Genomic DNA, 20,674 nt, shown 5'->3' on the forward strand with positions numbered 1-20,674 from the left:
AGCACATTGTCTATCTGTTTGCCTGTATCAAATTCCCTTTTCATGTACTTACTGTTAAAGAATATATAGCTGGCTCCTTATTATCAAGGTCTCTTTCCAATGGACAAAACTGCTGGTACATTGAACAGTTTTTATCCCACAGAACTGGAGGTTTCAAAACATATCCACAGCCACCGTTAGCCTCAAACATTGCTGCATTGAGTTGCAGAGGAAGGTCTGTGAAAGTAAGGCAGCCAAAATTGACAGAGAGCAATGATACAATGGAAACACTGTAACAGTGAAGACAACGTCCTGTTTGAAGTACCTTTCTAAAAATTATTTTAGTTGTGTGCTATTCCTGGTTTTCAGAATTAGCTGTGATTTATGTATCAAATCTATCCAGTAATTACACAAAACTCTAAGAACAGTTCATTCTTTCCCTTTCCATTGTCTTTAATGAACTGCAGAATGAAAGAGCACTGTAGATGACCTAATGGATTCCCCACTGAAAACATGAAGGAACACAAGATAGGATAGCCAATAGTCCAAAAATGTTTTGGTCAACATTAAACCAGCATCCAAGCACTTCCAAGTTAAAAATAGTTCAGTACCTTTTAATTCTTGAAATTATCAGAAAGGGATAATAGTTACTTGAATTGGGGAAAAAAAAACAACCTTCAGCAACATAATAAAAATAAAAATTGAAGGTGTTGCTGTCCAGGCACTTCTGGTTTATCGGGGGACCTGGTGCATTGGCATAAAGCTCCTGGACTCTGGGGTCAAGGCTCTCAAGGACCAGATTGTCATGGTATGAACCTGCTTGTGCTGGGTTGCACAGATACAGGTAGATCCCCTCAGGAGAGCAAGGAAAAGTAAACAGGGAAAATACAAATTCATTACTTAAGGCCTCCTATCACATTTAGAACACTACAACCTGAGTTTGTGTAGCCTTACCATCTGTTTGGTAGTTAAGAGCCACGAGCTGTACCCCGTGGAGCCAGAAGATCAGCGGGTGGGGATTGGAGGAGTCGATGCGTGTGGCAGCGGGGTAGGTCCTCAGGAGCTGGCAGGTGGTGTGCTGGATCAGCTTCTGGGAATAGCGCCTGCAGAGCCGCTTGGCAGCGTTCTCGTTCAGGGACGAGATGTGATAGCACTTGGGCGTCCTGATAATGGCACTGAGGGAAGCTGGAGAGTTGTAAGGAGAGCAAGGATCTTCCCAGGTCTGCCGCATCGCATCAAAGGGACCTGGAAAATAAACAGTGCCCTCAAGGTACAGCTGCAGGTCCAGAGACTCCAAAAATTCAATGTTTTCTAGTGGGTATGTGTGTGTGTGCGCTTTGGTTCGGGTAGAAACCTGGATCTGATGGTTTCCAGGATCAGGTGATCATGGAAAATGACACTACTCAGGGCAAGTGTCACAGTCCTTACACAGTAAGAACAATCCATGGGAGGAAACACAACGTTCAAGTATTGAAATAATACCATGATTAGATGTGCTAACAACCACTTTCATAAATAAATACCTAATTAGCATTTGCCTGAATAAAATAAGAGAATAAAAATTCCCTTCTTCTCATTTATATATTTTACATGAGGAAGGGAGGCAAGACTAAAAGCCATCTGCTAATTTTCCAAACAGGCAATCTACAGAGACTGCAAAAGTTAGGGGACAAAGGCAGCAAAATATTTATATGCCTTACAATTAGGCACCAGACTTCTTCACTTTTAGGACACTGGCTACAAGAAGGAAATCTTTTCTGCCTGATGCAGTTGTGCCCTTGGGCTGTAAGAAATGCAACCCTCCTTGAGTCAGAAAATGAGTTCAAAATATCTGTTTATGGCAATCACTTCAAAGGCAGGGGATCTGGGTCTTATTTCTGCTCCAGAACCTTTTCTGTACTTTCTTTGTATTTCTTTACATCTGTTCATAGGCAGAAGCACAGTTTCCAGGTTCACAAACTGAATCACCTGCAGAGTCTAATTTGCACAATTACACATTTGGACTTGGCTGAATTTTAGGCCGCTAAGTTCTACTTCAGACAATAAAAATTCTTTTCTGGACCAGCCCAACAGTCCTGGCTTCCGTTTGTACTTTGAAAACACTCACTTAGATCTTTTCAAATATGAACTTCAAGATACATCACTTAAAATGTACATTAGTTTTGAACTGTTTATGAATTAGGGTCATCATATTTCTGACCAAGTAATGCTAGTATTCCACACTCAACACTTCAGTTGTAATAGTGGTACTGTAATAGCTGCCGTGCTAACGAGAAACCATTCCAAAGTTTAACGTCTTACACATTGCAGAGTATTTGATCTTTAACAACTTGGTACGGTACATGTGTTGCATTACAGAGTCATTCCATGTGACTGGTGAAAGAAGATGCTAACTTTACCTTTTCCAGATGCTTTGGCAAGAGCAGCTGACTCCCCAGGGCTCAGCCTGCCAGGATTGTTGCCAAAAATGGACTTCCTGCTTTTTCTTTCTTTTCCTCTGTTAGAGCCAGATGGGTTTAGAGTTGACAAGCCTGTTCCCATAAATGTAAAATAAATGAGGCAAAAACATGACCAAGAGGGCATGACATTTTCCATCGTATTTTACATTATTTTTGAAGGCATGAATACTCCTGTTATATAGTACACAGGACAAGGGTACTACAGTGTATTTTTCTCCATAATTTAATTTTAAAATCTCTACATATATACACACTTTTATATATGTATATATTATGTATGGTTTTATATATAATACAAATATGTATGTATTTCTATCATGTATATAGAAACTCATATGAAGCAATACAATATACAGTTCTCTCTCTGTGATATAACTTTTCTCCATTTTACTTTTTGGCTTGAGGAAGGTGGCTTTCTCTCAAATTACTGAATTGTCCAAATTGATACCAAAAAAATCTGAAGTAACAGTCCCAATGTATTCATCCTAGGAACAATTTAAAAAAATAAAAATCTTTTCTACAGAAGCAATAAATCTGTACAGTAGTGAATATCATGGAATTCATCAAGATTACTATATCTGTGTAATTAAATAAATGTAAGATTATTATTTTAAAACATAATATAATATCATAAAATACAACATAACATAACATAATATAATATGATATATAATATGATATAATATGATACGATATGATATAACATAACATAACATAACATAACATAACATAACATAACATAGAATGTCCAAATGCTGTTGGTTAAACAGTTCAAAATGTTTTCAGAGTCATCTTCTGTTTATTTGTATTTCAGTGTAGGGAAATACAGTTAGGTGTGCAAAATCCATTACATATTTAATGGCCAATATGTACTAGGAGTGGAGCTGGAAAACTCTAGTATAGCTATTATTCAAACTTGTTCGTTCTAGAAACATAATCATTAAAATCATGACCTGAATCCTGGTGAAGTAAACAGACTTAATCCCACTTAAGGTTAATTTCTTTCTGTTGTCTTGGAGAGAGCACACAGCAGATCAAAATTAAAGTGCACAGTAATTATTCTGACAGCCATAGCAGTGAGGTATGGGATGCTCTCAGAGACCCAAGATGCATTTGTGATATAGAATATAACAAAGCAAATACACTGTATATGCCTAACTGTGACTCCTAAAACATTCCTCATTAATTCACATCAATTCATACCTGCCTAAAGACAGTCCTGGATTTAATACTTATATTTCAAATACAAATGTAAATCACAAAGAGGATACATTGGCCTCTTTCTGACTGAGCTGCAAATTTTCAGCTCTCAATCTTTCTGGCATGTGTACATATACTTACTAAAATTATGCACACAGTTTCAGTGGAACTGCTTGGGTTAGTAACATTTAGAATAAATATAAATGTTTTCAGCATTGGTGATTATTGTCTCTTTGGGCCAAAGCATATACATAAACCACAGAAGATGGTAGAAACTGAGATCAAGGAATATGAATTGAACAAGAAGAATGAGCAGTTATGCACTGTGTGCTTCCAGCACTATTTAAACCCAGTTTTCAATTGATCAAATGGATTTGGCAAGTAAGATCCAGGTTTCAAAATGCTGTTGTGGAGACAGTCACTGAGGAAACAAACTAACCTCATAAATCACCACAGAGTGCAGTGCAAAGCCCCAGGGCTGACTGAAGCCAGTGTGATGGCCACAGGGTACACTGCATCGGGGAGTTTCCTTTCAGTCTTTCCCATGCTTTGCATGTTACACATCTCGTCCCAGAGACAAGCTCAATTTTTCACTCCAATTTAAACCTGACTTTAAAATACAGCTTTACCAATTCATAGAATCATAAATTCACAAAATAATGGACGTTGACAAGGATATAGAAGTCACCTGGTTCAACTCTCTGGTCAAAGTAGGACCAGCTTAGATCCCACCATAATGTACATAAATCCTATTGTACTACCACAGCAACAGAGCAAATGTTTTGTGTTTCCCTACAACCCCTGTGCCATGTTCTTCGAGTTACAGAGTTTAGTGCCCATCTCATGTGTTAGATATAAGCACACTGCTTTACTGCTTCTAGATTTTTAGTCCACAAGACTGCAAGCTTCCCTGCCCTTCTCATTCTCACCATACTAATGTAACAGGTTAAACTGTAATTGCCACTTTCTCACCACATCTTTCAGGTTTGCAGATCTCGAAAGAGAACTTACAGCATTTTTATATGTAGGGTGCCCCTTTTTATGTTCACTTTAATTTCTTGAAAAGAAATTAATAAAGGGGCAGATAATTTGATATGATGGAGATGGTGACCAAAATTCATGCTGGTGAGCTCAGGTGACTCCTTGCTCCCTCCACTTGATTGTGCAAATCCTGCTTTTATGTACTCAGTTTCTCTAGTCATTGTGTAAGGATCTCAGCTCCAAGGCGACGAGCCAAGTGCCAGTAGCAGTGCTCAGGGGTGCTCCACTGCCCTCAGCTTGGGTGAACCCAGAGAACAGACATTCAGCCTCTCAAATAAGGGTGCAATGACATCTAACACACTGAAATTCAAGTTAAGCAAGGACTGTAAGGTCAAAAAGCACAGAAACAACATGAGCTGTGCTGGGTTCCTTGTTACCAGAGGTTTTATAAACAAGAAATGCTATTTTCTCCACATGAAAAATTCTGTTTTGACCAAGGAACACTTAGGGAAGTCTGTGTTACCCAGTAGGTTAGGGAAAGTGAACATAATGGTCCTTGTCCTTTTTTATAGTCACAAATCAGTGCTTAACATTCAGGGATGTAGGCAAGGGTAAACACAGAACAAAAACACACGAAGACATATGGAGAAATAAAGTATTTACACCATTGATCATGACACTGACATGAATTCTGCCCTCTCTATTTCCAAAACTCGTGGATTTTTACTGCACAGGCAGTAGGGCTACATAGTCATGGATCTACCAGCTTTGTTCCCCTCATTTAATGGACAGTACTGGGGTAGGGCACTGCACCATGTCTGTGCCCTCCAGCTGAGCAGAGGAATCCAATCAGTGGCATGGTGGCCATGGAAGTCTGTTACCTCAGAGGAGGCAGTATTTGTCTCAAAGGAGACAAAGTTTGTTGGAAAAGTAATTTCTACAGTTTCATGTGTTTATCTGTGAAAGTAAATAATTTTCTTTATTGTTCTATTCATGATCCCTTTAAAGCAAGAGGAAGAAATTTGAGAAGGAAAGCAAGTATTTCTTTTTTAACCAGTATTACATTAAAAATTAAATATTTCAAAGTTTTCTTAGAATATCAGAATTTTTCTGTGTGTCAAAATGCTTGGAACAACCCTAACTATCCCCATTTAATCTTGAATATCTTTCTTTAAAAGAAAATATTTTACTTGAAAGATATCTCATTGCAGATTTCATTAAAAAGAGTATCAGATTTGAATTTTTAGAAGTCATTATTTTTACAAGTGACACCTACAATTCTTAAAGTTATAAAAGATTAGAAAAGAATGTCTGTCCATTTTCCAGCATGTTTATCTTGCCTATTTGACACTATTTTATGTTTGGTTAGCTTCTCTAATCTGATTATAGTTCTATTTGTATAAGATCATGTTTTGGCAGAATTGCTCACTTTTCCACAGAAAACCATTCCACTAAAAAGCAGATTTTTCATTTAAACATTAAACACATCAATAAACAATAAATTCTCAATTTAAAAGTATTTATGTACACAGTATGAGCCAAAATATACCCAGCCTCACATTTCAGTACTGAACAAGTAACTATCAGTGATCTCTTCAGTCACTCCCTCTCCCTCCTTTCTCTGCAAACATTATTCTTCCTACTGTACAGAAGAAGATTCTCCTATTTCCATAACTGCTTCCATGAAGACTGTGTGAGAGTGTGCAAGCAGCTGCCCTTTCTCACCCCAGGAAAAGCTGCTTTACCCCTGCAAATGGCTCCTCTCCCGTCCACTTGGGAAAGAACAGAAGATGCAGCTGCAGGCAAAGGTGAAACACACTAAACCGAGGTCACTTGAAGGAATGTGACACACTCCTCCTTCAAGGTCTTAAGAGTATTTTCCTTCTTAATTCAGTAGGTCCTTACATGGAAACTCGGAGCTCTTAAGATAAAGCTTTCTGTCATCTGGCATTTGGCAGTGAAGCAGTTGTCTAAGTTGTGAAGACTGGCAAATTTCACTTTTGTAAACATTTTAATATGACAAACAGTATGTATTCACATAATTTATGAACACAACTTCTCAGCCAGGAGCTGTTACTAGGAAGACTACCAAATCATGAAGAACGAACCTCCTCGACTACTTCAAACTAATTCAAAACATAAACATAATGTCTCCAGGAATTAGAAAGCTTAAAGCAATAAAACAGGGCAGTGTACTTACCCGGGAACTTTACAGCTTGACAGTAAATGACAAGATCTGATAGCTCTGGGGCTATTTGTCTGCTTTCCTTCTTATTTTGAGGAAGATAGAATTCTTCACCCAGCTCCATGTCATAAACCTGAGTGACAACACCAAGAACATTTAATAATAGTATTACTGAATGTGGAAGAACTCTTGCATATCTTACTTATGTCTTTGAAATATTTTCTCTCTTTCTTCCTAAATGGTTTATTTTCTCACCTAACAAATCTCCCTCCCATGTGCAGATTTCTGCATAAATACCTGTTACTGATTCTGCAGTAGTGTGTAAAGGCCTTTTTCAGAGTCAGTTCTACAAACATTTAGACAAAACACATCCATGTTGAGAAGAATCTACAATATACTAAACAGCAATACACTGGTTCCTCTTTCAGATGATTTAATAGGTGTTGTGGTTATCTGATATTTTAGTGTGGTATTTTAAACTTATTTTGAAACACAAAGATGCTGAATAGTCACATGAAATCTTCAGTTCCATCAATATCAATGGAATGAAATATCTAAATAAGCTTTTGGATCTAATTTTCAGCCAAGCACCCTACATATACAATAAATTCTGAGGACTTTTCTTGACCAGTATGTTGAGCATCTGTTCTATTTAAGCTATTTTCTCTGCTGTCCTTCCATGCTTTCTATTATTTCTCTTCACTAAAGTGCATTTGCCATCTAAGTCTCAGTTATCTAAACTGTCCAAATCCTTTGGAACCTGGTTATCTATCAAAGCATAGCTGAGAAGAAAGGGGGAAAAAGCAGAACTACCTTTCCTTTATTATTGTAAGTAGCACAGTCAGCCTTCTTTAGTCGTTTGGCAGTCTCTTCATTATACTCAAACTGCAGTTTATCACTTGATAATTTATTCTCAGGTCGGTCTTCAAGAATATTATCTAAAAATTAATGGGATTTTAATAAACATAAATCCAAACAATTTCAAACGAAAATTTAATTTGAATTAACAGTATTTGTGGACAGTGCTGTGAATCTTATATGAATAACCAGATGGTAAAATAATACATTTACTGGTCAAAGCATCATCCTTGAGTAGTAACCTTCTGTTTAAAAATTTAATGCTTGTGTTTGGTTGAGACATTGCACTTCCTTTAAAGCCCATCCTTTTGTGCTCAGATATTTAAACCCAAACCATCTAATGATTTAAGTTTTCCATCTAAAAACAACTGATACTCCTGAATGACAAAAAAATGCCAAAGTCCAAGCACAATTAACCCCATCAAATATGTACACATTTTGTACAGCAAGTTTTGGCTTTCCTCTGCTTGCTTTCACCATCCACAAGTATTTTTTACATCTATAGAAATACCTCTTCAAAGCTACATATTTTTCAGAGAATAGTATGCCTAATAATGATGTGGTCTTTCTGGACCAAAATACTGCAGTTGTCACAAAAGGAATGGTTTCAATTAATTCCTGATATTCCTGATACTTTGACCATATTCTTTTTATGCATAACAAGTGTCACACATGCAGGTTTCCAACAGTTCCTGACCAGTTAACAATGCCATATAAGAATTTCTGCTTGCATTTATAATATGAAGTAAAAACTATATATTCACACTGTCACATTGAACAGGCTGAAGATGCAGTGCTGATTTCATGCAGTTAAAATGCTCAACCAAATGGCTTTTACCTTCCTGGCTGTTAGGAGCAGGAGAAGCATTAAGGACATCAGCTACAGGGAAACGAGTCAGAGAGGGAATAAGAGTACAGGGGATTAAGATTTAGAGCCAGAGAAATGAAAAATAAGTGTCAGCTGTAAAACTATTAGCCTTATGCAAAAAAAAGTATCAGTAAAAAAAACCTGAATCTGTTTTAGAAAGTTTACAGACCATTATTTAGATTAGTTTTAACAAAATATTAACACAATTAAAGACTCCAAAGAATAATCATCGTAATAAAGTAGTAAACCATACTGCAGATTCCTTTGTATACTGGAAGGTGTGAATGTTTCTTGCTAGTTTCAGATTTCTCAAACCTTCTCTTAACTAGAACAGTGCTCAAAAGTCACTTACTGCAATTAAGTTTGCAATATTTTCTTGGCAAGTCTGTTAGCAAAGATCTAAGTTTTCACAGCAATTTACTATCTACACTATCTCCACTCTGTTCATCACGAAGAGTATGCTCAAGTAGCCAGTTACGTCAACTTTCAGGCAAAATGCAACTGAAGGCAGCATTGACATCAAACTCATAAATAACACTGCTATTCCACAAGCAGTGTCAAGTCCTGAAATGCATTCATTAATTTTATGACTATTTTTTAAATCACTAAACACAGAAGAAAGTAATGTAAGTAAGAGACCATCTGGAAAGAAGTCCTGTGCTGCAGGACATGCTCAAGCCTTATATCTTCTCTGAACACGGTACCTAGAACAGGTTCCCACTAGACTCAAGGTGCAGTGAGTGAAGTACTTCACTGATCACTCAGGAGGCCATCCCCAGCTGTGCCAGTTGTCCACCTGGCTTAGTATTCTCTTTCTAACAGTGGCAACAGAGCAACCAGCCACTAATCCCGGTCCACTTCCCTAGTACCATCACAACAATCACAGCTGCTGAGTAACAGGGATGTCGGACCAAATACTGCTACCGGTAACATTTGCTTATAAATCTGCCCATGAATTTGTACAATCCTTTTTTTAATATGCTAATGCCATTTGGCTCTGCAATTTCCCATGGCAGCAAATTCCAAAAGTTTACTATCAGCTGCACAAACATTTTACTTGTTTTAGGCTGATCTTCCACTTGTTTTACTGAGCACCTCCTAGATCTAATGAGTAGCATTCTCTGCTTCCCTTAATCCACCACTTCATGACTCAGTAAACCTGCTTCCAATTCACCCCTCAGTCCTCTTCTCTACCAGCTGAAGAATTTCAGCCTTTTCAGACTCATGCAAGGACACTGTGTACCTAGCTCATTCCTGAACTAGAATATTCACATATCTTATTACTACAGTTCTAAAAAAAGCACTCTAATGAACAAACAAACAAAAAAATAACTACAGTTACCATCAGAGAGAGATTCATAGTCATAGTCATATTCATCCTCTTCATCTTCTTCCTCTTCATTGGTAGGTGTGGGGTTGCTAGCACCATTGCTAGCCTGTGCTTGCATATGTGCCAGCTGGTGAGCCTACAACAGAAGCACTTACTACATTATTGCTAAGCACTTTTAAAAAGAAAAAGAATTTTCATCACTGTTTGCATCTTATTTTGTTTATATGAAAGCAATGAATAGATTAAATGAGAAATAAATAAGATTGTTAAGATCGAGATAAAATACCCCTTTAAGGGTTTGAATATGAAGAGAACTTGTATTGCAAGAAAAAGACTTAATAAGATATGAAACCTAATTAATTATGGGAAAATGGCCACGTTGCACATCATTCAAGACTGCCTTTCTCTAGTCTGAGGTATGCTGTTTCAGAAACAGTTAAATACTTTTTCAAAAGATGGAGAATATCCATATACTGGTATGATCAGTGTGATTTACTCCTCTGATAACAAGAATTTAAGTCTAATGCAATTGTGCTTACATTTTGGGTAATGGCTGTTAGTTTTCAAGGATTCCATCTAACTGCTGACTAACCATAGACATTATTAGATTGAGGCTACTAGAGATGAAGCCCTAATTTTTAGAAATCAAAAAAATTTTCACATGCGAATAAGCACTATTTGAGTAACAGAGTCCCCCACAAAAAGTCAGTAAGAAATTGAGTATTTGCCTGGTTTGAATATGAAAAAAGAAACAAAGCAGAACTCTACCAAAAATTACTACAATTATACACACATACTCAATGCATATCACTACTTCTCAAATAAACATGAATAGCGAATGTTACAGCCTCACAGAAAAAGATTCATTTATATTTGTCACGTAGGGCATGTGGTGTTAATCATAATATTATGAAGTTTTATAAAATTAATATACACTAAAATTTAGTTAAGCTGTAGCTATAATTTACTGTATGTGTTGTCTACTTATTTGAAAGCACTGCAATCCACTGTGAGTCCTCCAAGCATGAATGTGTATTAGATTATTCTGCTGTACACATGGGATTAGCAAAAACTTCAAACACAAATGAACTATTTCTAACAAGAGTTGGGTCTCACTGCTTGCTGTTAAGAAAGGACTTTACCTTTTGTTTCAATATATCCACTGGTGTTTGATGGGCTTTCAGCTTCTTGTTTTTAAGCAGGATTTTTCTTCGCAGTTGGCCAGGGGAAGGAAGCATGGGATCATCAGAAAAGTCGCTCTCAAATAAAAACTTTGTCACCAACTTATCTCCAAATACATTCTGAAATATCAAGAACACGTGAGGTATTATGGAAAATCCCAAGGCACGAGCATGGAATAACTTCCTGCAGTTTATGGCCTACCTTGAAAATCTCGGCCATCTTGCGCTGCTGAGGCAGCGAGCAGTGGTTTTCTATGGAGATGATGATCGGCAGGTCGGAAGTGATGAACGCGTTGCGGTCAATGGCTTCAACCACCTCCTGCGAGAGAGAAAGGCCATTGAAAGAATGTGGGATCATTCTGCAGCACTCAGTTCAGCTACTGTTAGCTGAGGAGGGGTTGGACATCTGCTTTCCTCTGGAAGAAGCAAGAGGCCACAGAGTGCTTTCAAAGCAAGCTGACATCTTGTTACAACACAAGTGGTAATATCCCCTTTTGTTACTTATGTAACAACAAAAAGACAGAAAATTACACTATATATGCTACAGAAACTAATTTGAAAAGCGTAATATTTACTTCTGAGAATTTAATGTCTGACATAATCTATAGTTTATATTCTATTAGAATTTAGCCCATCAGGATTTGTGTTTTTCTAGTAGGCAATTACTTTTTTCCCTTTGTTACAGAAAAAATAACTTCTCACTTTTCTGTTTCTATGTGCAATTACCAGCATACCTTAAAAGAGATCTTTGTAGTAAGAGTGTGCCCATGATAAATGATAGGCATCCCGTCATCACCATCCCAGCAGTCTAATTCTACACTTCTGCAACCTTGTAAAAGGACCTACAATGCAATTGAGCAGTGTAAGCACATATAAGACACAGTATCATACCATCAAAGCAGAAGACAGACATTGCAGAGATGAATGAAAGCCCAGATATTCAACAAAATTGCTGGAAAGAGCAATTTTTGTGAAGTATACAGCCCACAGAAGGTACAGTGCCCAGATAACTGCATTCCCTAACTGAATTCCTTATTTCCCAATGAAAAACTATGGGAAAATTAAGAAAGCACGTATGTTCTTGGAAAAATTACCATAAAGCTTTCAAATTCATGGTATCTTAGAGGACACATGGAATCTGTTTGCAGAAGGTGGTTCTTATTGTACAGCTTAATTTCCTGAGAGAGAGAAACATTTCCATATTTCTTCCTGCAAAAGCAGCTATAAAGCAACATAGCAATTCATTCCAGGTTGCTTCCATGACAGCTTAGGGGGAAAGCACCTGCAGTTTGTTTGTTGGGTTTTTTTTGTTATTGTTAGTTTTATAAATAAAAGTGAAAATGATGTCTTAAAAACTTCTATGAGGATAGTTAAAATGGAAATGTGCTGGGCCATCTTAATTATATTAAGCTAATTTACAGCCATCAATTCATTCATCAATTTTTAAATTATTCATTTATTTATTTAGAAAGCCATTGCTAAAAAAACCAATGAAGGAAGCAAAGAGGAAGGATGAAGGGAGAGATAACCCATCTTGTGGTAGCCCAGTTTATTATTGCTATCAGTATTTAGCATGCCTGTCATCTGTACTACAATTTAATATTTTACTGAATAGAAAGATCTCAACAATCAAACCCATTTGCAGCAAAACCATTCATGAACAAATAAAAAATTATTTCTACTCAAAACCTGAATAATTTGATTTCAGGCAGTTGTGTCCACAGCTGGCACTCCACCACTTCTGTGAGAGCCAGAACAAAGCACCCCTTCAGCAGGCAACAACCACTTGAGGGACAGGAAGAAGCTCTTCTTAATCATGCAAACCTTGAAGGCAGTTGATCTCTATCTCACTTCCCATCTATTACCAACACAATACTAAGATCACTATGCAGTGCTACTGCAGGAACCTCTGCAACTGCATTACTCAGTGCATTCATGTTATTCAGGATTTCCTAACACGGCCTCACCTCTCTGTCTATAGCCACAGGTGAGACAGCACATGGGACACCAGATGAGTCTTTTCTCAATGGTGAGTCATTAACTCAGCATAATGAAAACACTACTGATAGGAAGTTTGATGCTTTCTCCAGCATTTTGCAAACTCACAGACATACAAATATATATATACAAACAAACAGAACTGAAAGCCCGAGGGAGAACTTGTTCCTCCCCTGTTCACCACCAATCAGGCATAAAGTCTAAAATCTGTATAATATTCCTAGAAGTAACCTTTGTAGAAGTTCTATTTGAAATTTGTCTTTGCAGTGCAGTGTACAGTATTTCAGTAGTGTTTTTGACATCTGAATGAACTAAAATATTAGATCAGTCTTTCCTGTGGGAAAGTCTAATTTTAGTAGGTTGGGTCAGACCGACTGGTGTCTAAATGCTATGAATCTCAAACTAAACCCATTTTTTTGCCTTAGAAAAGGCATTTGAGCACAACTGTTCTTACAGGCAGCTTTCCCACACATCATGTTTTCCAAAGTTTTGCAAGCAGGGGTTTAGGACATTTAGATTTTCAAAGCAAAAGGGTCATGTTCCTGAAACTTACCAGTAAAACAGACAAGTTCATGTTGAAAGCTACAGAACAATCCAATCCTGCATACCTGGCTGTAGAGCTCCACTGAGGACTCCCCTTTAAGCTGATGGCCAGTAAGGTAAGTATTGTGTGAAGATTCTATGTAGTAATATGAGAGAGGAAAGTGCAAGTCCTCAGCATTCTCCTGTGATTCATCATTTTTGGAGGCAAAGTTGTCTTTATCCATCAAAAATCTAGAAGTGAGAAGATGTGAGGAAATTTTATGCTGTGCTGAGCATTTTTTGACTCTCCTAGAAACATCAGTACACTTGTATCATCTTTTAACATATACACACACACACACACAAATATATATATACACGTGTATATATAAATTAGTGCATAAGTAATTACCTTGCAAATCCTTCAAAAGATAGCAGCCCCTGCTGGCACATGTTCACACTAGGCTCAAATTTCTACAAGGAGGAAGGAATTAAAGAGATATATAATAACAATTCTTAGAAATATGTCTACGTCATGTTTTTATATGTAGTCTGCTCATAGCACTGAACAGTTAGTATGTAAAACCAGTCTTTTTGTGGATAAAATAATCAGGTGCCTGCAAATTGTGTTTTACAATCACTAAACAAGCATACTAAAGTCATAATCATAAATCAAAGAATCATTCAGGTTGAAAAGGATGTTGGGAGATTGTGTAATCCAACCTCCTGTTCAAAGCTGAGATGGCAATTAGGTTGAAATTAAGAAAGATTTGTGATCAGGTGTCCTACTCCCATCTATTATGCTTAAATACAACATACCACCATCTCAAGTTAACAAGATTTGTGGTATTCCAACTTGAAGTTTCTTTAGAATTTCTGTCTTTCAAACTTTGCAATTCTGTCTTACATGTTGATAGTTATATATAATTTTTAGCCTTTGTTAACTGCTAAATGGGTGCTTAGTTTTGGAGTACATTAATCATGCATGTTTCAAGGAATAAAAATTTTTCTACACACTTTTTAAAATCATCAGCCATTGTACATAAAGGAATAAAATGTCCATGTTTCCTCTGGAAATTTTTTTTACAATAAAATAAAAATACGTGTAAATGGTGCTTTTTAAAGTTCCAAAGTAGGGTTATGCTCAATCAAATGTGGTCATAGACAAGGAGAAATAAATGAACTATCACGAGCACTTTTCCTATCTGGTGACATCCCTTCCCTGCTAAAGTACACATAGCTAATAGAACTATTTATTTGCGTTTTTTTTAAATGGATATATTTATGGACATCCATACAATTTTCTGGCCCAAAATAAAGATAGTATTAAATTTTAAATTCAAGTAAACTGCAGAGACAATATCAGTGTGAAAGGAGATACCCACACAGGTGCTATTCTGAACAGCATACAATGTTAATGGGCAAAATGGAAGTACCACAAATTCTAGTAGAAAGGAAATACAAGATATTTGTATTACAGACCTGGATAATACTGAGGATTTCATCATAGGTGCAGTGTTCTCCTTGACAATTCACTAGGAAGTCATTCAGCTGCTGGATTCCTACTCCAAATACTCCCAGCGACGTGCTTTCAACTCCAGTACCATTGGTTACGATGCTGGCAGCAGCAATAGCATCAGATATTTGCCTCTGGTTGTCTGATAGCTGCTGCCTGCTCTTAATGAACAAACCAAGGTCTGAAACATTTCTAGTCAACAAATCTTAAAAGAAAAATGAGGAAATAAAAATATAAGCTAAATAATTATGTGTATTATATATCCCATATAGAATATAATGTAGTGTACAATACACACAAGTATTTCACTGAGTGTTCTAGCACTGACACAGTCAATCAGAACAAAACCAGCTTGTTTCTATCCACTAATAGAAGAGAGAGCATTAAGCATGCATGTGAGTGGACTACAGGTGCCCAATGACTCTGAACAAAATCCTGGGACCTTTAACATGGATCCACAGCCTCTCACACACCCAGGACTCTCCTGCTCCCTCTCACCACCATGTACAGCCTCAAAACCTTTCCTTCACTGTGTGCAACCCCATACCCTTCCTGTTCAATCACCTTTTATCTTCTTCCAGTCTCCTGTGCCAATTGTTCTACACCCTCCCCACAAGCTGCTTGGCAGAAAGACTGTTTTCTTTACACGTGGCCAAAGTCCCAGACTTAGATTATGGTGACTGAGAAACGTAAAGGGGGACAGAGGCTTCCTTCCCCCTTATCCCACATAAAGCAGATCCACTAGGAAACTAGATAAGAAAAAACAGCCAAATGGGACACAGGGCACAGCCTCCTCATTTCTCCTCCCTATATTTGCGCAGTGTTTTAGCCCTCCCAGGGCTCCTGCAACCTGATCCCTGATCCTACAGATCCCTGGGCTCAGCCACTCAGCAACAAGCTTTATTCTTCTGCTATTACCAGTTACAAATATATCTGGCTAGTGGAAAGTTGGAATACTTTTCCTTCACTTCATTTTTGTCTTAAACCCTGCTAACTAGGTATTAGTGGAGGCATGGCAGCAGCCCCTGACTTAAGCTTATAACTGATAATGAGACTGACTGAGATGCATTTTTTTAAGGCCAATAACTGAAGTTGCTCAGCAGTCTAACAGCTGCATTTTTCTCTTTAACAAACCTAAATCAGGCTGGAATCCACTGCTATTTTCATCAATCTTCAAATTAGTATAAAGTGGAGTAGGCTCTAAGCCAGATCGGTTGCAAGGCACAGCATAAACATCAAAAAGGTCTTTCAGATCCTTGCGGCTACGGACACTGCAAAAAGAGCAGAGAAGTTCAATTTTTGCTCTTTTATAAACTTGGATGAATGAAATTAGCATAGAAAAAAAAATCCTTTACCTGAAAGACTTGAAGAGCTCTACAAATTCCACAAAAGTCATGTTACTATCAGACACCATGAAGTTCTGAAATCCCTTCATTCCTCCTTTGACGCGGCCATGCCAGCTACTGCTGCTCCAGGTGCTAAATCCAAAAAAGACTGCTGTAGTTTGGTTATATTAAACCTCTACTTAATTGAAATATTATGCATTACTGTATTAACAGTTTATTTGTGTTCTCCTTAATGCATTTGTTAACAAAATCTGGAAGAAGCAAATTAAGCACTATCTCATAAGATGATTATGATGGTTTTTACCTTCTTGCTTTATAGGAGCTATTTTTTTCCTTCAAGACAACTGCAAACTTTACCAGAATGAATAATGCATATCATGCAATTTAAAACTTTCATATGGAAAAAAGCCTGATGCACATGGCACAAATGAAAGCACTTATTTTCCCTTTAAAGAAAACAATGCCAGTATTCTTGAAATGCAGGCTGCGTATAAGCTTCATTGAAGATGAAATAATAAAATAGATTGTTCAGTAACTGCAATCATTAATCTAAGCTGTGTAGCTGAAAAAGGCTTTTGAAGTAGAACCAGCACATTTCCAAAAGTCACAACTCAAAATCTTTAGGCTTCTAGAGGACTTATACTGGTAAATACAGTTAGGCCCTGATGAGCTGTATGAACAAGTCCTTAGTGAACAACATGTAATAACTTGCAATGAGGGGCTGAGCTCTTGAGCCCCTTCCTGGGCCTAAACACCAATGAACACACATTACAGGAATGGGATCTGCCTGCACCAGCCTCCTGAAAAGGGCAGGAACTAAGCAAACAACACAAATATCAAGAACTATCTAGTTTAAACCATAACTAACTGCAGAAGTGACAGTATTTCCTTCAAAGTATCAGACCATGTGTCAGATTTTATTGCTCTGTAATGTTCAAATATACAGATCCATTAATCTATTAATTTTGCCATTAGGTTCAATACAAATAGTTCTAACAGCTGTGATGGCAAAACAGGACCAGCTTGTTGTCCAGTGTTCCTAAAGACCTGCCTGCAATCAGGTGACTTCTTACATAAATATGCTGGACCAGATTCCTGAGTTTACTCCTGGCATGGGATGGATGCATGCAATTGGAAACACAATGTGATTTAAAAGTATTAAAAAATACCATCTATTTTAGTTGATAATGTTCGATTTGTTTGACATCACTATGGCAAGTACTGACATACTGCAAATAACTTTTTTAGCTAAAATAATTCCTAGCATTTTTATCAGAGAGGAAAAATAAACCATGATGAGGAAAGTCTCTAGACTCCAGAAAACAGACTGGAACTGCAGAATACCAAATAGGAGACCAAGAACAGAAGAAAATGCTCAGCATTTCATCCTATCTGATCAATAAGATTATCTTCCAGAGTAATGGGAAATAATACAAACAAAAAGTTTTCAAAAAAGAAGCCCCAAACCCCCAAGAAAACCCCATCATCACCAACAACCAAAACTGCAACTAGTAGCAGTCTGGATTACACCTGTAAATAGTTAATGAGAGAGGAGGTTTATTCTCTCTTCCCAAAAAAGCCCCCATCTCTAGTTTTCCATGTCCTGTGCTCTGTGTTCCAGTGGCCTTATCAACCATTCTCCTGCTTCCTCCACCTTACAAGTGGCACTAGATTTCCAAGGAACGTGGAAATTTGTCGGATGCCCATCTGCTTTGAAGGAATGACAGAAGCAGGTGCAAGCTACCTGTGTTCAGAATAAAACTCTCTAGTGCTCCAAATTTATTAATGGCTCATGAAAACTGGGTCACGATAATGGGTAAAACATGTAAATCTGTTCTGAGGAAGACTTCTTCTGGACATATGAAACAGCCATAAGCTACATCCTGAACAAGTTCTAGCAAGAAGGGTCATAGCAAATTTGGGATTTCTCTGCGAAGCAATGCTGAGGAGGTGCCAGACAACTTTTCCAGGGAAAACCTGTGATAACTGGGGGAGGTCCACAGTGCTTAGCTACACAGAGATCCATGCAGAAACCCAGTTCTGAGAGGATTTAAAGGAACATTAGCTGTCCTTTCCCAGGGAATGCGAGTTCTCCATTGAGCCTTTTAATCTCATTTAGGGACAACAACTATTTTGGTATAAAAGCAAAAAGAAGATTTGCAAAGCACAGAAGCATTTTCCAGAGATAGAAAAGCAGTATTTCTTCAGTTCAATGTAAAAGAAAGCTGTTCTCATCCTTACAAAAAAATAAAAGAATAATTGCTTACCAAGACAAATCCAAGTTTGTGAATGACAGTGAAAAACAGAACACAGAGCCTCACAAACCAGTGTTAAGCCAACCACTTATGTTCACAGGTGGCTCTACTACTCATACCTGTTGCCAAATCCAACTATTTTTAGTATACATATGATCCCCAAGAAATACACAACAGAAACCATTGCACAAGACACATCTCTTCAAAAACAATGTTCTACCAGCAGCAGTAATCTCTTTTACTGTTTACTGTTGCTGTCCTGGAACCCCGAAGATTCATACACATAATGATATTTCAGCATTCCTTCTCTGAAAGGCACTGGAAAGCCTCTGTTGAGACTGTCCTCTTGTATGTCATGAAGTACTGTCCACATCTCTGACATATTATCATTGTTACATTATATTGTTAATACTGTCATTACTACAACCATCACCATTAGTATTTACAGCATTAATAAAATAATGCACTGTTACTGCACACATTGCAACAGCATAACCTTTAACACTCCTTAAGTGACACAAAAAGGATGAATGTTCAAGAAAAGGAGGCCTGTAAGAGGAAGATTCCAAATCTGTTCCTCCAATTCCCAAGACAGTACTGCAGTCATCACCAGGAATGTCAGCAAAAGTTATTACTCCCCCAGGTAGAAATTATTTATGCTGAGAAATCTCAGAACTTCAGTTCACACATCTATAACATTTCTGTTGATTTTTACTATACAGAAGGTGCCTAGAACTTTGTTTTGGAGAAGATCTGGAGAAAGAGTTAAGCTCCTTATTTGTGTAGTTTTGGAACAGCATTCCAATCTGCTTCTGTAACAGACATAAACTGAAGCGTGCTGCTCAGGGATCTGCTACAAAGCCATCCTCAGATTCATGGCATTTCAGCTTAAATGTTTTGTGTTGTTCTACAATGTGTTTTAGATGTCTACAAAAAGGCTAATGACATTTCTGGAGCTGTTTTTGTCAAATTTTGCCAGTTTAGCACAAACCCCACATTTGATGATAAGTAAGTAATAGCAGCTTCTTTTCTTTTTAAATCAAAGCATTGATTCTGTCCTTACCTAGACTGACTTTTGCTTGATGATATTACAGGAGAGGAGACTGGTCTTGCTGGTGATGTAGCTCCTAAACTGGGAGATCCAGATGCTGTCAGAGAGTGAGCTCTTCTTGATGGCAGGTTGTTAGATGGAGAAGAGTTAATAATAATATTTTGATCTAAGGAGAAAACAAAAGTTTTCATCGCAATTACAACATCTGTCCCAATAAAAATGCTTTTGTCCAGAAGACCTATAGGATATTTCATTAAAACATATAGTAAGACACTAACAGGATTCTAGATTTGTCCCAAAACAGTCAAAAAAGTACATATTGAACAACACTTAAAAATGCATTTTATCTGAATAGAAAGGGAAAGCTACTGAAACTAAATTAAAGAACAATCATGAACAACTACAGAAATGAATTTCAAAGTTCACAGCATTTGGAGTTTCAACTGCAAAAGTAGGTTTATAAGTTTAACACTATAAAAAATGTCTGCATAAAAAGACTTTCAGCAAAACCCTGATGGACTTTAAAGTACTGAAGCAATATATTTACCTGGTTCTTCTTGTTCATCAATATCTTGAGGATCTGAACCACTTCTATTACGATATTCCTTACAGCTTTTTGCCTTTCGAGTTGCCATTTCATCATCAGTGGCCTCTCCACTTTCACCCTAGAAATAATGAACACCATAATGAACATCCCAAACCCCCTATTTCCATTTCTTATCTGTACAAACTGTAATGAAGCCATGATATAAATCACCTATTCCTTACAAAACAGACTCTTGTAAGGCCAATACCAGTAGAAAAGAGACAACTTAAACAGATACATAGTCAAGCGTGGGACCATTAGGTGTTACCTCAGTTTGACATCACACAGAAGATGACAATGATTGTGCTTCTCTAAAATGTTGCAGCTGGTTTTACACTATTTTACTGGTGCACTGGAGC

At 37.4% G+C, this 20,674-nt stretch overlaps 1 protein-coding gene across 1 annotated transcript in view; it reads right to left on the reverse strand.

The window, feature by feature from the left end:
- PLCE1 (phospholipase C epsilon 1) overlaps positions 1–20,674 on the reverse strand; it is a 141,939-nt gene that overhangs the window by 12,912 nt on the left and 108,353 nt on the right. Inside the window, exons 10-25 of the mRNA XM_069019675.1 lie at positions 20,277–20,394; positions 19,742–19,895; positions 16,433–16,555; positions 16,212–16,348; positions 15,044–15,282; positions 13,974–14,035; positions 13,648–13,813; positions 11,776–11,883; positions 11,244–11,360; positions 11,003–11,161; positions 9,873–9,996; positions 7,618–7,742; positions 6,820–6,937; positions 2,379–2,510; positions 934–1,224; positions 53–216 (exon numbers count right to left, since the gene is read on the reverse strand). Of these exons, the coding sequence (XP_068875776.1) occupies positions 53–216; positions 934–1,224; positions 2,379–2,510; positions 6,820–6,937; positions 7,618–7,742; positions 9,873–9,996; positions 11,003–11,161; positions 11,244–11,360; positions 11,776–11,883; positions 13,648–13,813; positions 13,974–14,035; positions 15,044–15,282; positions 16,212–16,348; positions 16,433–16,555; positions 19,742–19,895; positions 20,277–20,394 (2,337 nt within the window). The remainder of the gene's footprint in view (positions 1–52; positions 217–933; positions 1,225–2,378; positions 2,511–6,819; positions 6,938–7,617; positions 7,743–9,872; positions 9,997–11,002; positions 11,162–11,243; positions 11,361–11,775; positions 11,884–13,647; positions 13,814–13,973; positions 14,036–15,043; positions 15,283–16,211; positions 16,349–16,432; positions 16,556–19,741; positions 19,896–20,276; positions 20,395–20,674) is intronic.

This window comes from Aphelocoma coerulescens, chromosome 6 (genome assembly GCF_041296385.1).
Source record: "Aphelocoma coerulescens isolate FSJ_1873_10779 chromosome 6, UR_Acoe_1.0, whole genome shotgun sequence".
NCBI lineage: Eukaryota > Metazoa > Chordata > Aves > Passeriformes > Corvidae > Aphelocoma > Aphelocoma coerulescens.